The 15,967-nt window shown below is 29.1% G+C and overlaps 3 protein-coding genes across 7 annotated transcripts; 2 read left to right on the top strand and 1 right to left on the bottom strand.

Moving 5' to 3' along the window:
* The first annotated feature begins 58 nt into the window (after positions 1-58).
* Positions 59-8,619, top strand: LOC106784569. Its single transcript, XM_014744285.1, has 19 exons — positions 59-1,271; positions 1,344-1,457; positions 1,552-1,704; positions 1,783-1,949; positions 2,214-2,298; positions 4,994-5,173; positions 5,272-5,476; positions 5,585-5,681; positions 5,786-5,994; positions 6,080-6,278; positions 6,359-6,598; positions 6,868-6,987; positions 7,071-7,213; positions 7,293-7,479; positions 7,576-7,663; positions 7,738-7,866; positions 7,948-8,118; positions 8,199-8,303; positions 8,384-8,619. The coding sequence occupies exons 1-19, from the start codon at positions 429-431 to the stop codon at positions 8,561-8,563; spliced, it is 3,615 nt and encodes a 1,204-aa protein (XP_014599771.1). The 5' UTR covers positions 59-428; the 3' UTR covers positions 8,564-8,619.
* A 442-nt stretch (positions 8,620-9,061) lies between these two features.
* LOC106784571 (60S ribosomal protein L7) lies at positions 9,062-11,255 on the bottom strand. The gene is made up of 6 exons (XM_014744292.1): positions 11,198-11,255; positions 10,660-10,771; positions 10,347-10,522; positions 10,005-10,252; positions 9,634-9,731; positions 9,062-9,299 (listed from the first exon to the last, which is right to left on the bottom strand). Exons 1-6 carry the CDS (start codon positions 11,206-11,208, stop codon positions 9,189-9,191), a joined length of 756 nt encoding a protein of 251 aa, XP_014599778.1. The 5' UTR covers positions 11,209-11,255; the 3' UTR covers positions 9,062-9,188.
* A 454-nt stretch (positions 11,256-11,709) lies between these two features.
* On the top strand, positions 11,710-15,903 carry LOC106784570 (forkhead box protein N3-like). 5 transcript variants are annotated; one of them, XM_014744290.1, is made up of 8 exons: positions 11,710-11,805; positions 13,672-13,790; positions 13,855-13,907; positions 14,007-14,264; positions 14,334-14,770; positions 14,855-15,158; positions 15,404-15,509; positions 15,591-15,902. In XM_014744290.1, the coding sequence occupies exons 3-8, from the start codon at positions 13,880-13,882 to the stop codon at positions 15,859-15,861; spliced, it is 1,404 nt and encodes a 467-aa protein (XP_014599776.1). In that variant the 5' UTR covers positions 11,710-11,805; positions 13,672-13,790; positions 13,855-13,879; the 3' UTR covers positions 15,862-15,902. The 5 variants fall into 5 exon arrangements, with proteins under 5 accessions (XP_014599776.1, XP_014599772.1, XP_014599777.1 ...); XM_014744286.1 differs by having other exon boundaries at positions 13,855-14,264; positions 15,591-15,903; XM_014744291.1 differs by lacking the exon at positions 13,672-13,790.
* The last annotated feature ends 64 nt before the right edge of the window (positions 15,904-15,967 follow it).

Raw genomic sequence — 15,967 nt, 5'->3', positions numbered from 1 at the left:
GAATTGATATCTGACAAATAATTTGAAATTTGGCGGGTCTCATTTTAAATGGCGAATGTAAGGTATCCCTTTTACCCTTCCTGATGTTCCTAGTACCCACCGTAAAATCTTATATTCTGTTCTTTACTCCTACCTAAGTGTTGGAATATAGATGAATATACCCGTATGTGCTTGTGTGTGTAGAATATAGATAGACATAATATCGAAGAAGAAAAGCTTGGTGAAGTTTTTAATACCATATTACCACGCTTTGATATGAGGAACTAGGTTTGTCTTGAAGACACATCAAAATATATTTAGGTTGTTACAAAAGTTGATATTATTTGTTAATTTGCAATGCTCTTTCATTGATGGTGATTCCATATTTATTATATATGGAAGAACTAGAATAAATGTTACATTTTTTTCAATTAAAAATATAAGATTCAATGAATGTCAAAGGCAATTCACAGAAAAAGTCTAATAAAGAATTATCATTAGCAATGATACCTAAGATTATGCCAGGAACAACATCGACCAAATCTGATGATAACATTTTATTAAATCCTGTTAATATATTTGTTAAATCAGAAGAAGAAATGTGTATTTCTTCTAATAAAACTGCCCAAAGTAATACGTACAAAATTAGAGACATTAGTGATTCAACTGTACAATCTACTGTAGATCAAATAGGATTATGCGATACTTCAATTTTATATCAAAACAATGCATCTAACCAAGGAACTGGTGATATGAAGCATGATCTCGAATCGCACCAATCCAATATAGATTCACATAAAATAAGCAATAAAGAACTCATTGCGAGTACAGAATCAAATTCTGTATCGCAGAAAGAAATAAAAAATGAACTGAAACCTGCTAATTCTATTATGATACCTTCTGGGCAACCAAGAAAAAGAGGAAGACCTAGGAAGTATGTGTGTATTCAAACTCCAGATGAATGTGATAACTATGTTTCACAGCAACAGATTTCCAATTCGGAAACATCAACATATCGTACAAAAAATTCTTCTAATACTTCAGTAGCTGAATCCAACAGTAAATCTTCCAATAAAAATATTAAAGTAGACATTTCTGACAATATTAATATACCTAAGCGAAGAGGACGTCCTCCATCGAAACATAAAAATATTATTAAAAGTGAAGTTAAAAATAGTAATAAGAGAAAAGAAGCCATTCATACTCCTAATATTGAACAAATAACACAGGTATCTAACTTAGCTGCAATATCAAAGGAAAATAATAGATTAAATGAAGTAAAGAATGAAGAGGTTTGTAAAGCTATTTCAATATTAAATACTTATTATTACTTCATATCATTAATTATTTGTGTTTAAATTTAGATACAAATAAGTAAGTGCATGAGATGTGGAATAGAAATAGTAAAAGGACAATGGGAAACCCATAATTTAATGAAACATAACAACATGGGCTGGTATGAGGGAGAAGAATCAATGGTATATAATAAAAGATTTTTAAATAAGATTTATATAATTGTTTAAAGCAAATTTATGATATAAATATATTAATTTCTACATAATGTTGTTATAGGAATTTCAAAATGATAACAAATTATTGAAAAGGGTATTATCTATTGCCATAAAAAAAAGGAAAGGACAACTTGCTTGCGAACAATGTGGAGCAATAAAACGTAGTGTTAATGGATTTATATCACATATTCAATTTTGTGGTAAATCGGATGATGTAAGTTGTATATTTAAACATTCTATTGATAAAATTATTCAAAATGATATTTATTATAATTAAATTTTGTAATATTAGGAAAGAAGAGCATTAATGGTAACATGTCCCGTGTGCAATGCTATTATGATGCCATCATCTATGGAAATTCATGAACGACTTCATAGAGATTTGAAATATAATAAACGTAAACATCTTCCAATCGAACTTGTAGAAAATGAAAAAGTAAAACGTAAAGCTGCTGAAAAGTATGTATAAATCTCCTGTAACTAATGGTACAAGCGAGCGGAGACGTACTGGGTTTAAGCGCGTAGATACTAGGGTGCTTAATAAATTTTCAAAACAAAATCTTATATAAGAAAAAAATTTAATTTTACATTTACGATTTAGTTTTCCATTTAGAATTATCTTCTGCTCGCATGTATCACCAGTTGCAGGACACTCCGTATGATTGAGTCGACAAATATAATTCCAAAATGTAAATCGATAAACAATTTTTTATTTTTTTTTAGAGCAGTGTCGAAAATATTACAGTTTACAGAACTTGTGAAAGAAGAACAACAATCTAAAAAGATGGATTTAGATTCTTCTGTATTGGTAAGCAAATATAAAGCATGATTTTGTGTAATGTGCAACTATATTAGCTTGCAATTATTTACAAAATGATGCAATTTCTAAAAATTAATAATATACAGGGTAATAAAATAAAGTGTTCGATATCTGAAGAGCTTATAGTACTCATTGAAGTGAATTAAAAGTGTCTAATTAATATGAGTCCTAAAATCAATGCTTTCGATGTAAATTAATTATTATTATTTATGAGCGTTCTTTTATTATTTATTTCAACCAGGAAGTAATGTTATTTCTATATCAATATTTGTTTATAATTTATCAGCTCATTGTGTTATGGAGAGGAGTTCGGTGGAGAGGAGTTCGCGGGTGAAGCTAGCTACCTACCCGCGGTAGTTCAATGTCGTATTTGAATTGAATGTAAAAGAAAAACGTTACTTTTCGGTCTTTGTTGATATCAGTAACAATTTTTGCTTATTTTCGTAATAAATTTCTTAGGACTTATATTAATTAAACCTTTTTTACTCGTTTCGGTAAGTACTATAAGCCCTTCAAATATCGAACCCTTCTTTTTACCACCCTACACATATATATATATATATATATATATATATATATATAAAAGTTAATTTTATAAAATGAATTAAGTAAACTAAGTGTACTAATGAAAGAAGTATACTAAATAGAAACACCTCTGCAAATGATCGTTTCTTCGAAAAGTTATTTTTAGACTGGACACTTATTGCATGCTACATATCTTTTTCACTCATAGATACTATTATGGCAAAATAAAAATGGAGAAAAGGAATTTGTATATATGTCCTAAAAGAATGAAATGTCTAAAAGAAGAAAAATCAAAAATATACATAAGAAAAGATATTTATAGTGACATATATACACACATATGTCAATGATTATGAAAGTGGTTTACATGAAAATATGGATATATTGTGCTGAGGGAAATTATTTTCTCCTATGTTATTCTATTAAAATTAATAAATTTTCATTTCTCAAAAAAAAAAACAAAAAAGATTTGACTTACTATGCAAGAATATATTGGAATGAAATGCTGGAAATAAAATGGGTACATGTTTAAATTCTGCTGTAATCAAATGCTAATGTCACATTAAACTGCTACTGCGATATGTGATTAGTGTTCATTTAATTAATACGTTTGTAGTTAATATGTTTAATTAATATGTTTCTAGTTAGTAGGGCAGCTTTAAGTTACGTTATGATATTCGATGGTTCCGATAATTGGGGCTTTACTGTATGTTTAAAATCTCAAGACGTATTATAGAAAATTATTCACCTTTTCTCTTTCATCACATGTGAAATTTTGCGAATAAAGAACCAATATATTATCTACAAATACATAAATTAGATACAATATTACTCGATAATACAGATTATAATAATAATAATATTATGTATTTATTGGAATATTTATAGATCACTCAAATGTGTTAAGGGAAGTGCCCAGTCTATCGCTACTATATAAATTATAAATCTTACTTTACTAAATAGCAGTTTTCAGCATTACTGGTTGATATCATTTCTGTGCAAACAGTTTGATTTATAAATTGATATTCACTATGATCCATTATATAACACAATAACAAATGTTATACTGCATCTATAATATCTATTATATAGTTTAAATATTGTGATACATATGATAATTTTTCATTCCTCTATGTATTGTGCACATTTTTCTATGTCTTCAAATTTCTGCTTATTATTGTGTATTTTTCTGGAGTAGTAGGGTCTTCAATTCAATCAATGTTTAAATAATTCTAGGCTGAAGAAATAGCACCAAATACAAGCACAAAATCTGAAGATATATTGGATGATACAAATGGTACATCAAATCTTACCGGTATCAATTGCCAAGAAAATAGATCTTTTGAAACTGAACCACACCCAATGAAAATGAAAAAGCCAAAAAGTGAAGATGATTCATTTTCCAAAATTGATAATACATTACCTGCTACAGAAGATCAATACGATACATTTGGATCGTACGTAGCAAGTGAAATACGGTGTTTGAATTCAGAATACTTGCGCAGAAAATTAAAGAGAAAGATACAATGTGCTATCATAGATATACAAGATGAAGAAGATCGACTTCCAGGATCAGCTACTCCAGAATCTTCATTCATTTAAATTATACTTCATTATTTTTCTTTGATATCAGAACTTGTTTTTACTATATAACGACACTCGTCAATTTGATTTTATTCAAATCATTTAAAAAAATATGTAAATCAGAAACATCGATCTGAATTACAATAAGTAATAGAAGAAAACCAGTACTCTTTTAGATTATTTACAAATGTAATATAATATAACGTAAAAATGAAGTTTCATATTCCTTTTAAAATAATTTTGATATTTCTTAATTTCAAATATTATATAATTTTTCGGTCAATTTTACTGAATTTTTTATATTAACTTAACTAACGATCATTGGATATTTACTACATGTGAATCTGCCACTCCAATACTAGATGTATATCTTAATTTACATCTAACTTTGAAGAAAAGAAAAAATATTAGAAAATGTATCATGCAATAAATGTCCATATTTAAATAGTTTTTAATATTATGAAATAATGGAATGGCTTGCGCTGGTATTTATTATACCAGATTATTTGGTTTTTATTTTTAAGTGAAGACAACTGCATTTGACTCTTGTTATGATATATTTACACAATTATAGAAAAACATTCAAATGCCGGAATTTAAAAAGAAAATACCGTCTATTTGGAAATCTTTATGGAAGAAGGAATTACAATCAAAAGGCATCACGCAATGTCGTCAAATAGCATGCGATTTTACAAGTAATTCGTACGACGACATGTGTAAACATTCTTCTCAATGTAATTTTACACCTCAAGAGGTAATATACAAAATTTAATATCCTTTTTATATATCTCACATCATGTAACATATATTTTTATTATATTAACAATATATCTTTTTATTGCTTTTTGATAGAAATTTATTTGTAAAATATGCAAATTTGAAACTAAAAGTAAAGAAATAATTATGGAACACGTCAAAGATAATCATTCGGAAATAGAAAATAACGCAGATAATTCACCTGATTTTAAACAGGGAGATACAACTGATGATGAAAGTGAAGACAATTTAGGTTTAAAATTTGAACAGCAATATCATATTGCACCTTCGGAGAAAGAAAGTATATATTTCAATAGCTAAATAATTATTAAAAAATAAGAATGTATATTTACTATACAACAGTATAAAAATGTATATAAAATATATAATATTATGTACATATTTATAGAATCAGCCAGCTTAATGATGTTTTTGGACGATCCGCACGCATTAAGAGCATCCTGGAGTAAATGTTATGCGCCTGCTTTTAAATGGACAATGGAATTGTAAGTATGAATTGTTTCTTTTTTCTTTTGATAAATGAAATTATTTATTAATAATTTTATTTTTGGACGTGAAAAACAACTAAGTTATTTATTAATTTTTACAGCGAGATGGAGAATTATGAATTTCAATTATACGATGATTATCTTCCCAATCCGTTTGTACTATTAAATAATGAAGATGCAAAACAATATTTACCACCATTAAAAGTATCAATGGCTACAAAAACAGTAACCGTAAATTCATCTACCAATACGAAACACGGGGAAGAAGAATGGAGATATTGGAAAACATTTGAAGGGGGAATTTCAGAAGGTGAAAATAATCAATAAAAAATCGATATAAATAATCTCGACTTAGAGTTAATTTTAACTTTGATTATTTTTGCTTCTTTCCATAGATTTACCAGCATTTTTTACTGGCGGACCTGTATGGGCCTTAGCATGGTTACCTATACCAGTTTATGCGTACCGTAAAGCACCTGACCAATATATAGCAATAAGTACACATCCAGAAATGGAGAATGAATTTGTTGTAGGAAAGGCACATTCAGGACCTAATATGATACAAATATGGAATATGGGTAAATTAAATAACGAGTAAGTTTTAGATGTCTAAATAATATTTGTATATTCTTACAGCATCATTTTAAAGTTAATATATTTTCTTAATTGTCAAGGTTGAAACCTGAAATTAGTACTCCTACTCTTTCATATGCAATAGTACATGATAGTAGTACAATTTGGTCTTTTGAGTGGTGTCCATCTGGATGTTACCAGGATGACACTTTAAATAATTATAAAAAAGGAACATATAGAAGGATGGGTTTATTAGCTGCTGCCTGTTCGAATGGTTCTGTCTATATTTACTCATTACCATTTCCAGAAGAACTTAGGTTCAGCAAATCTGAAACTAATAAGTAAGAATACAATACATTTATCATAGATATATTGGATATACAAATGTAGGATTCGTGAAAAAATTGGGCTTTTGGCCGTTGACTGGATCGAGACTCGAATCCGAGTTTTTCGTTTTCCGGGTGATTGTGCTTTAACATTTGGGCTTTCCAAGGCCCTCCGTTCAATTTTTCCACGAATGCGTACATTATCTGGACTGGAGGTGCCCAGTCCTACACAAATTTATCATGTGTATTTTATTCAAGTATTACATATGCGACTTATTTTTTAGTCTACCAATTTACAAGACTGATCCTGTACTGATATTAGTTGTAAATAGTATTATGTATGATAATGGTAAACAGAATTGGCAATGTACCGAAATATCGTGGACAAAAGAACGTGGCCACAAGTACGATTTACATTTCCTATGACAAATATTTGTTCGTTAAATTATTATTGAGAAATATATATACTTTTAAATACATTTTGTAGTATTATCGCTGCTGGTTTTTCAAACGGCTATGTTGGAGTATGGGATCTCACAGGGGACTCACCATTGTTAAAACAAAAACAAAACAATTCAATTGTAATGAATACATTTTCACATTTTTTTGCTCATGGTAACGCTGTTAGTAGTAAGTAAATATAAATTAATAACGTATATACAATAAAAGTATATAAGCAAAAATGATAATAAATTTATAATTTCAACAGTGGTGGCAATAATTCCATACAATGGTCAGCGATTCTTAGTTTCAGCCAGTATAGATAGGTCTTATAAGGTATGGGATTTAGAAAATATAAGTTGTCCTCAAGAAACCATAAAAAAAGGAATTATAACTGATGGAGCATGGATGCTGCATTGGCCTAGTGCTGTGATTGGTTTTGATGATGCTTTAAGGTATAACATAAATACTTTTGTCTGATCAATTTGAATTATTTGAAATTTACTAGAAGATTTTTTTTTATAATATATTTAAATCATTTTTCCTTATAGCTATAGACATACAAACTCGTACTTAGTTTCTGTAAGAGAACATGGATATAGATTGTGCCCTGTCCTTCCAACTAATTCACCAACATATGTAAGAACATTATACGCTTTGCAACTTATTTTCATTTTATAATACACAAATGTTTATTGAAAATATCTGTTCAGAGTATTGCTGTATCCGATCACGCAAATAGTATAGCACACGGTACTTACGCTGGAGAAATTCTTTCTATTTTTCCACATCAGTTATTATATACAAAAGATTTAGACAAGATATTACCAAGAAAAAGACAAGTAAGTATTATGTATTTTAAGCACATATTATTCGTTTTCTTTATAAAATATTAATTTTTATATGTATATTTTTTGTTTTAGTTAAACTCTTATATTGAAATAGTAGATTTTGAAAAACCAACAAAACCACCAAAGGAGAATCTTAATGAATGTAATGATAAAGGAAACAAATCAAAACCTTATGATTACATGCCTGAGACGTATGATGGATGTAAAGAACGTTTCGGTCTTATAATTCATAATAATTTTGCGGTAAATATATATTCTCTATTAAATTAATATATATATTATATTTGTGTATAAAAATCTTAATCGCGTAATCTTGACTTTAGAAAATATATGACAAATTAGCGAAGGGTATAAACCAACAAATTTTATATTCTGATAAGTTGACACTTGTTCCCATTGAAAGATACCCTTTTACATCTGTGAATAAAGTAAGTGTTCATATGATTTTTTTTTATAAATAAAATTCAAATTTTGCAAAGTAATCGTTAAAATATTTGATATCCTATAGGTATGCTGGAATCCAAATATGTGGAGTCATTTATGGCTTGCTGCAGGTTATCATAATGGACTAGTAAGATTCTTGAATTTTTCATTTATGTCACCGACACATGACGTGAATAAGTTAATACAAGCGCATGCAGAAGCTTTCTTAAAAAGGATCAATAATCAAAGTAAAAATGTTAATTAGAATATAGAAATATGAATTTAACAACATTGGCTAAACAAATACAAGATCAATATGTCTGTAAGACTTGAGATCCAATTGCTTCTTATTTTTATTATTTTCTATTGTTCTTTATTCTGTTGTAAATGTTAATTACATTTATCAAATAAATTAAAAATAATATGAGATAATAATCATTTATGTCTTAACTGTGATTTTTTATTAATGGCATTTCTTTTAATTATTAAACTTGTATGATTTATTTCTCTTATATCCATTTATTAATAATAAATAATAATTTAGGGATAAAAAGTCTTACACGTGGAAGTATTATGAATTACAATTAATGATTTATCAAATGTTGCAAAGAGAATTGATAACTGAAGAAAAATATGTAAAATATGACGTAAATATATAGCATATTTAATGATTTGTCTTTAATACAAAATATGCTATTGCATAAAAATCCCCAGTTTAGTCATGAGCATGCAATAGCAAAAAGATTAATTAATATCAAATTTATCTATCTTATTGTAAATATATTTGATATAAAAGTTAACGTATTTTGTAATTTTCACATATACTGTGAAATGAGAGAAAATATACTCAGTTTATTGATAATAAGGTTTTGTTTATTAAGATTATAAGCTTAAACCATTCTCCTGAGAAGCTCATTGATTTTATCTTCGCGATTTCCGAAGTCACCTCCTTCTACGTAGTGGTTGGTCTTCTTTCTCCATCCACCATTAGGAGTATTCAACTAGAAAAACAATGACATGTGAATATGCATAATTAAAAGACATAAAAATATCTAAATATCTGAATATATAAAAATAAAGAAAGTTTAAATATTGTGGGAGTTAGTCTTGAAATAATATAATATAGTATAAATTTCAATGGGCTTATACTCCTGTTACTTTTCGACATAGAAGGAGGTAATAAAACATAAGCAAATGTCTTACAACCATGCCTATGTCGTAGTAAAAGAGACCTATTCAAAAATACATTACTGCAAATAAAAGTAAGATAAAAAAGGAAAAAGAAAAAAGTGGATGATAGGAATTATCGTGTCAACTATTTAAATATCATCATACCTTGAAAGGCCACAAGAAATTGCTTGCGTATTTGAATTTGGGCCCTACTGTAAATATTTCATGGATCAGGTCTTCCATACAGATAATTCCTGAGCGACCTGTAAAATATTAAAACAATACAATCGTTTATAAATCTTAACAACTTATTCAATATTAACTGATATACAAAATATATACATTAGATATATTATAAATGTGTTAGTATTTTTTAGAAACTGAATATTTAAAATATACCGATAATTGTACTAAAAAATACTATTTCATTTTTGACAACATGGAAGGAAGTATGCACAATTATTGATGCATACTTCCATGGATTTGTCAAAATATATATATATATATATTTGTTACCATATATAAATCATACTAACCAAGTTTCTTTTCAATGATGCTATTGCTTGTAATTGGGATACGTTGGCGGTTAATTTTAGCAAAACCGCGTTTGTAAATCAATTCTCTAACGGACTTCAAATTTGGATATCCCCAAGTAATATATGGTTCCACAATACGAAGCATATTTATGGTGGCCTTATTCAGTTTTACGAAGATACCATTGTTGATTTGTTTCAAACGGAAGAGTTGAAGTACTTTACGTACTTTTGGCGCGACTTGATTAACACTAAAACAAATGAAATAAAATTAAATTATATAGTGAATCGAGAATCCTCGCCTGTAATGCACATTACAAACAGAATATGCAAAATTGTACTAACCCACGAATACGTATAACAAATGCTAATTTGGCTTCACCAGGAATGTAATAATTTCCTCGATTTTTAGCTTGTCTGATCAATCTAATTTCATCTCGTTCTTTTGTTCTATATTCTTTCACATAGTTTTCAGCTCTCTTGAAGATAACCTTGCGCTTCTTGTAACGATTTGCACGTTGCTAAAATGAAAATAAATTGTTATAATTATATATATTAAAAATTTTTTCAATAAGAACAAGTTCTTATTGGATGTGAACTAAAACGAAAAGAATTTTATAAAATAGTTATTCCTTAGAAATTTCTTGTAAATATTAACCTTAATGGATGTTTGTAATCTTGTAGCTTTTACCGCTTCACGACGTTTTCTCTTTTTAAGTACCGATTCTGGTACTGCTGGAAGCTTTTTGGCTTCGACAGGATCTTTTTTTCTGTATTAGTGTAAATAAGAAAAATATAAAAAATCGGAATAAATTAATTTTACAAACAAACGCCATATCGTGATAATTTTATATATGTATAAGCGTAATAATAAATTATTAAATAAGTATTTTTTAGATATAAATATATTTTGTAGAATTAATTATAATTTTAGGAACAAAAAATTACTTTACTACTTAAGTTTAATTAAAATTTATTGAACACCAATGTTATACTTTATATCTCATGCTTTATGAAAGTTAGGTTACACGTTGACGATGCATTATTCTCTGTATAATTGTAAGAAATTAGTAAACTTTAATAAAAAAATAATAAATAAATCATCGTTCATTATCTTGGTAATAATTTTAAATAAAAAATAAAGTGAATATATGCCGATTATATTGGATGCTTTTAGAGATTTTAGCATTACTTACTCCTCCGCCATTGTCACGTATGTAAAAGAACTTTTCCCACGTTTCTGTTCAACGGAAGAATGAGTTCTAGATTAGATGGCGCGTCGAGCATAGAAGAATTATTTGAAATTTAAGCGCACAATAACTTAATTACAGTTTATAAATCTTTTAAAAATTTCAGAACAATTGGAAGTATTATATTTTGTATTTAAAAAAGAACAAAAATAAAGAATTAAATAAATAAATGAAAAAGAAACTTATAAAATTATTATAATTAATAGAGAAAAAGTAAAAATGTCGATTATTGTAATGAATTTGAGATTAATAACTGTGCATTTTTTTAGGATGCACTCGAATAAGTTAAATAATTACAAAGAAACTTATAAAGTAATGAATAATATTAAAATAGTAAAATATAAAAAATATCTAGTAAATTACTATTATTAAGTTTCCCGGGCTAAATATCGCAATCGAGATATTATTTCTCGTAAATATAGAGCGCAATGTTCGCATAACCATGTGATGACGTCAAAATATGGCGCCTTGATCAGCTGGGTGTTGTGTAGTGCGTGCTTGAGATGCTCGTCTTTAGAAAATCAACCGAGACTGTCGTCTGTCTACTAAGATACGTGAGTGTTACTTTCATTTTGTAAGATTATGTCCCACATTTCATATTTAAACAACGAAACGAAACATTGACGTTGAAAATCTCAATTTAATATTTAAAAACGTGACACATGCAAGATACCGTTCTTGATTATAGTACAATTCTTTTAGTTATTCAAAAAAGAAAATCATGAAATTTTAGAAGAAGGAAGACATGTTATACGATGGAATTAATTATTATTACTGACAAAGATGGGATTGTCGTAATTTAAAAATTTTAGGGTTAGAAAACAATTATGTGTATAAAAAAATGTGCAAAATATGGTGGCCAGAAGAAAGATATCTTCGTAATATGTGAGTTCGCAAATTGAGCTCTCTCTAATTTGAATTTATTCAAAGTCACGATCTGTTCGTTAACATTTTACTTAATAAATGATTAAAGGCTGGCACCGTGTGTTAGCGATATTATAAGGATCGTTCTTATTTGTTCGAGTTTCGTAACCATTATCAACTCCATATTTGAATTCAACAAGTAACAGAATAGACAGTTGCACGTTTTACTCTACCGCGATCCATTTAATTCTTCACCTATAGGTATGATATCAATATAGAAAAATAATCTTTTGTTTTTTTGTTTCTTTTATTTTTATTCGAATCGTGATATTTGGTATACAAAAAGATGAAGTTTTTTTTTAAACGCAACGTCCTCAATACGAGAATCGAATGCGAAATATAGTTCCCATAAAATACGTCTTACGTATCCATGTTAAGTGCAGTGAGAATTTAAATGCGGATGGCATTTAATGCGTGTCACTAGTCGGACGAGGTTACGACGAATAAAAATGTATCATAGTTCTTACATGATGTCGTTTTCAATGGTCAAAATTGCATTTACATCGATATATTAAAATGAGACGCCATTTTTTCTATTTGATAAATATTTCGCGTGTGCTTTTTTTTCTTTAAAAAAAAATCAAGTAAACACGAATGATACTTTAACGGGGATTTAATCATTGATCTATGATATACCCATTTAGTGAGCATGTTACGTGATTAGTTAGGAGAACTGCATCGATTTCGTCGACGTACGCATCGTACGGTGCAATGTGTTCTCCATAGCACCGCCATTTTGTCGCTTGTTAGTGGATAAACAAATGACGATGTCGTCGTTGTCGTAGGTACTTTGGGTTCGAGGCTAGGTATGCGCGGAAATTTCAATTTTGCTACTCACGCACGTTCTCTCTTTCTCTCTTTCTCTCTCCCTCTCCCCCCCCCCTTTCGATATATAATAAATTGCAATGTTGCCAGCGATGAAACGAAGCTTTTACTAAAATAATTCATTGCTTTCTAACATATATCAAGATATGATTTATACCAATCTCGGCGTGATTTATTCATGTTATTTATTTTAACAATACAATTATAAAAAAAGATTACAATGGAAATGTTTAGATAATATGTTGTATCAAAGTTGTAAGGATGTGACACTTTTGTATACATACCAAATTTACTTATTTTTCTTTTCAATATTGATGATTATTAATTTTAACAATTCTAAACAATATACAGTAAATCCAAATTTGATTGTGTATTATTTTTATTAGTAATATTTATTAACTCTCTTGTTTTTTTTATATATTATAAGGATTGTTAAATATTATTGTAATATTAATTTTTGTATGTAATTTAATAGGAGACACTTTATTCTGTGGGTATTATATCATTGTAAGCATTTAATTAATTGGTAGTATTAATTTAGTAATATTCTTGTACGCGTAAGTGTCACATTGTTATAATGTTAAGCTTCTTTTCATTGTCATAAGGGAAAGATGAAAATTAGAATATAATTTGATATTTCGAGCATAATTATCTCGACGATGCGTACCCAGGTTACAGGTAATCGGGATGTGTCAAGCAAATGCACTTCGACAGACATTAATCTAAAAAAAATTAACATTGGATAATGAGACCGTTGAACAGTGAAATCTGGCAGAACTTCTTTAAAAAAGTAATTATTATAAATCACTTTTTTGTCATACATTAACGAAGGTTGTAACGTCATTATCTTACAGTGATCAAGGAAGAACTCGACGCGATATGCCACCAGATAGACCAGATTCCACAGGTATGGAAAGTGGAATAGAGTTGAGGTCCAATCAAATTTTCAATTTTCAAGATGCAACTTATACAACTAAAGAGCGTAATAATACAAATACGTTTGTAGAATCCAATTCGAGTTACGATATTCAAGAAGAATTACCTATCAATGAAAAATCAATAGAAAAGAATAGTCAATCGGATGATGATTTAACTTCCCTTAGCTGGTTACATCAACAAAATTTACTCAAGGGCTTAGAAATATCTAACCCTAGCAAGGACATAAAAAATGAGAATCTTTTAAATAACAATGTGTGCGACGATATTGCGGACTTTTCTGAAAATACTAATTCTGTTTCCAGTTTGGATGATAGTTACTGTTCAGGTAAGGTGTATATTTTTTTAGATATTTTTATTAAAAAATAATTAATTTCTAATGTTGTTTAAATTGCAGAAATTAGAAGTAAAAAGACTTATTCTACATCACAAAGCCACGGACAGCAAAACTATCAGCACTCGAATAGAAATTGTCAGAAGTCCGGTCAAGTGTTTAATGATTGCATGAAAGGTCACTATGAAACTTCTCCTAGTGATCAAACGAAAATATCATTGAGTAACAACAATTTACCAGTGTCAAATCGCAACAAGCATCCAACACATATCCCTTATGATCCTCACTTACATAAAAATAGTAAACCACCATATTCTTTCTCCTGTTTAATTTTTATGGCAATAGAAGACAGCCCTGTGAAAGCTCTTCCAGTTAAAGAAGTTTATGCATGGATATTGGATCATTTTCCATATTTTAGGAATGCACCAACTGGTTGGAAAAACTCTGTTCGTCATAATCTGAGTCTAAATAAATGTTTTCGTAAGGTAGAAAAAGCTCCAGTAAGTAATTAACCGTGCATACATGTGTTTTAATTAGAACGTTCTACAATTCATTGAGTATATATAAATATATTTAATTTTCAGAATTTAGGTAAGGGTTCGTTATGGATGGTAGATGCTCAATATCGTCCAAATTTGATACAGGCATTATCTCGTGCTCCTTTCCCACCTCCAACTGCACAAAATCTTTCTACACCAGAAAAAACTCAAAGGAAGAATGCAAGTGCACGTCTTCCAGATCCCGTCTTATTCCCATACCTTTCCAAAAGACTGGCATCTAGCAATATTAGCGAAACTCCTGAAACAGAAGTAGATAGTGATGTGGATGCTGCTGCAGCTGCTATGCTTTCCTTTAAACATGGGCCAATTATTTTGAATCACAATAGAGGTTATATCATATATAAATTTAACAATATTAACACGTTGAGCGCCACGTCAGCCATCGGTGGCTGACACTGGACTTTCCGTTCAGGCCGCGTCAAGCATCAATGGCTGATAGCGTGTAACATGAGAACTCTAAAAAAAAAAAAGCGGTGCGCGTGGCCTGAACGGGATTGCTTTAGAAAAACGCGTGGCGCTCAACGTGTTAATAGCTTAAAAGTTGTATTTTAAACTGTAATCATTGACTTACAGATCGCAAGAAAAAAATATTGGAAACTGAAAAGTTAGTTCCTGTAATAACAAGAAGTTCTAGCGAAGATCACACTTATAGTTGTATCACATCAATTAAATTGGAAAAGTATGAGAAACATATGTTATTAAATGTGTATTCTCGTTATTTTTTTTGTAAGCATACATTAACGAATTGGTATTGTTGTAGCAAGTACTCTACCGAGGAGGTGTCTGCTGATTTCGATGAGCAAAGAAAAATAGCGGATGCGCTTCTTAACTTAGCGGGAGTAAATACGGCACTCAATAATAACAAAATGCATCACGTACAAGCTATGAATCCTGTATCAAAGACAGAGGGGGTGACGAAAACTAAAAGACGGTTAGTTTCGAACGATTATTCGAGCACAGCGGAGAAGAAACGTAAACGTTGGCGAGAGTGGGGAGAAGGAAATCGGTACCTAAAGCATATTAGAGGTTAATACAACAAATTTTTCTCATATATATATATATATATATATATATATATATATATATGTGCATGTATAACAAATATATATATATTTATATAGTGATGAGAGAGAGAAC

Source organism: Polistes canadensis, unplaced genomic scaffold (assembly GCF_001313835.1).
Source record: "Polistes canadensis isolate GaletaPanama2010 unplaced genomic scaffold, ASM131383v1 scaffold_37, whole genome shotgun sequence".
In the NCBI taxonomy this organism is placed as follows: Eukaryota; Metazoa; Arthropoda; class Insecta; order Hymenoptera; family Vespidae; genus Polistes; species Polistes canadensis.
This window is presented reverse-complemented; position numbering and strand designations above follow the sequence as displayed.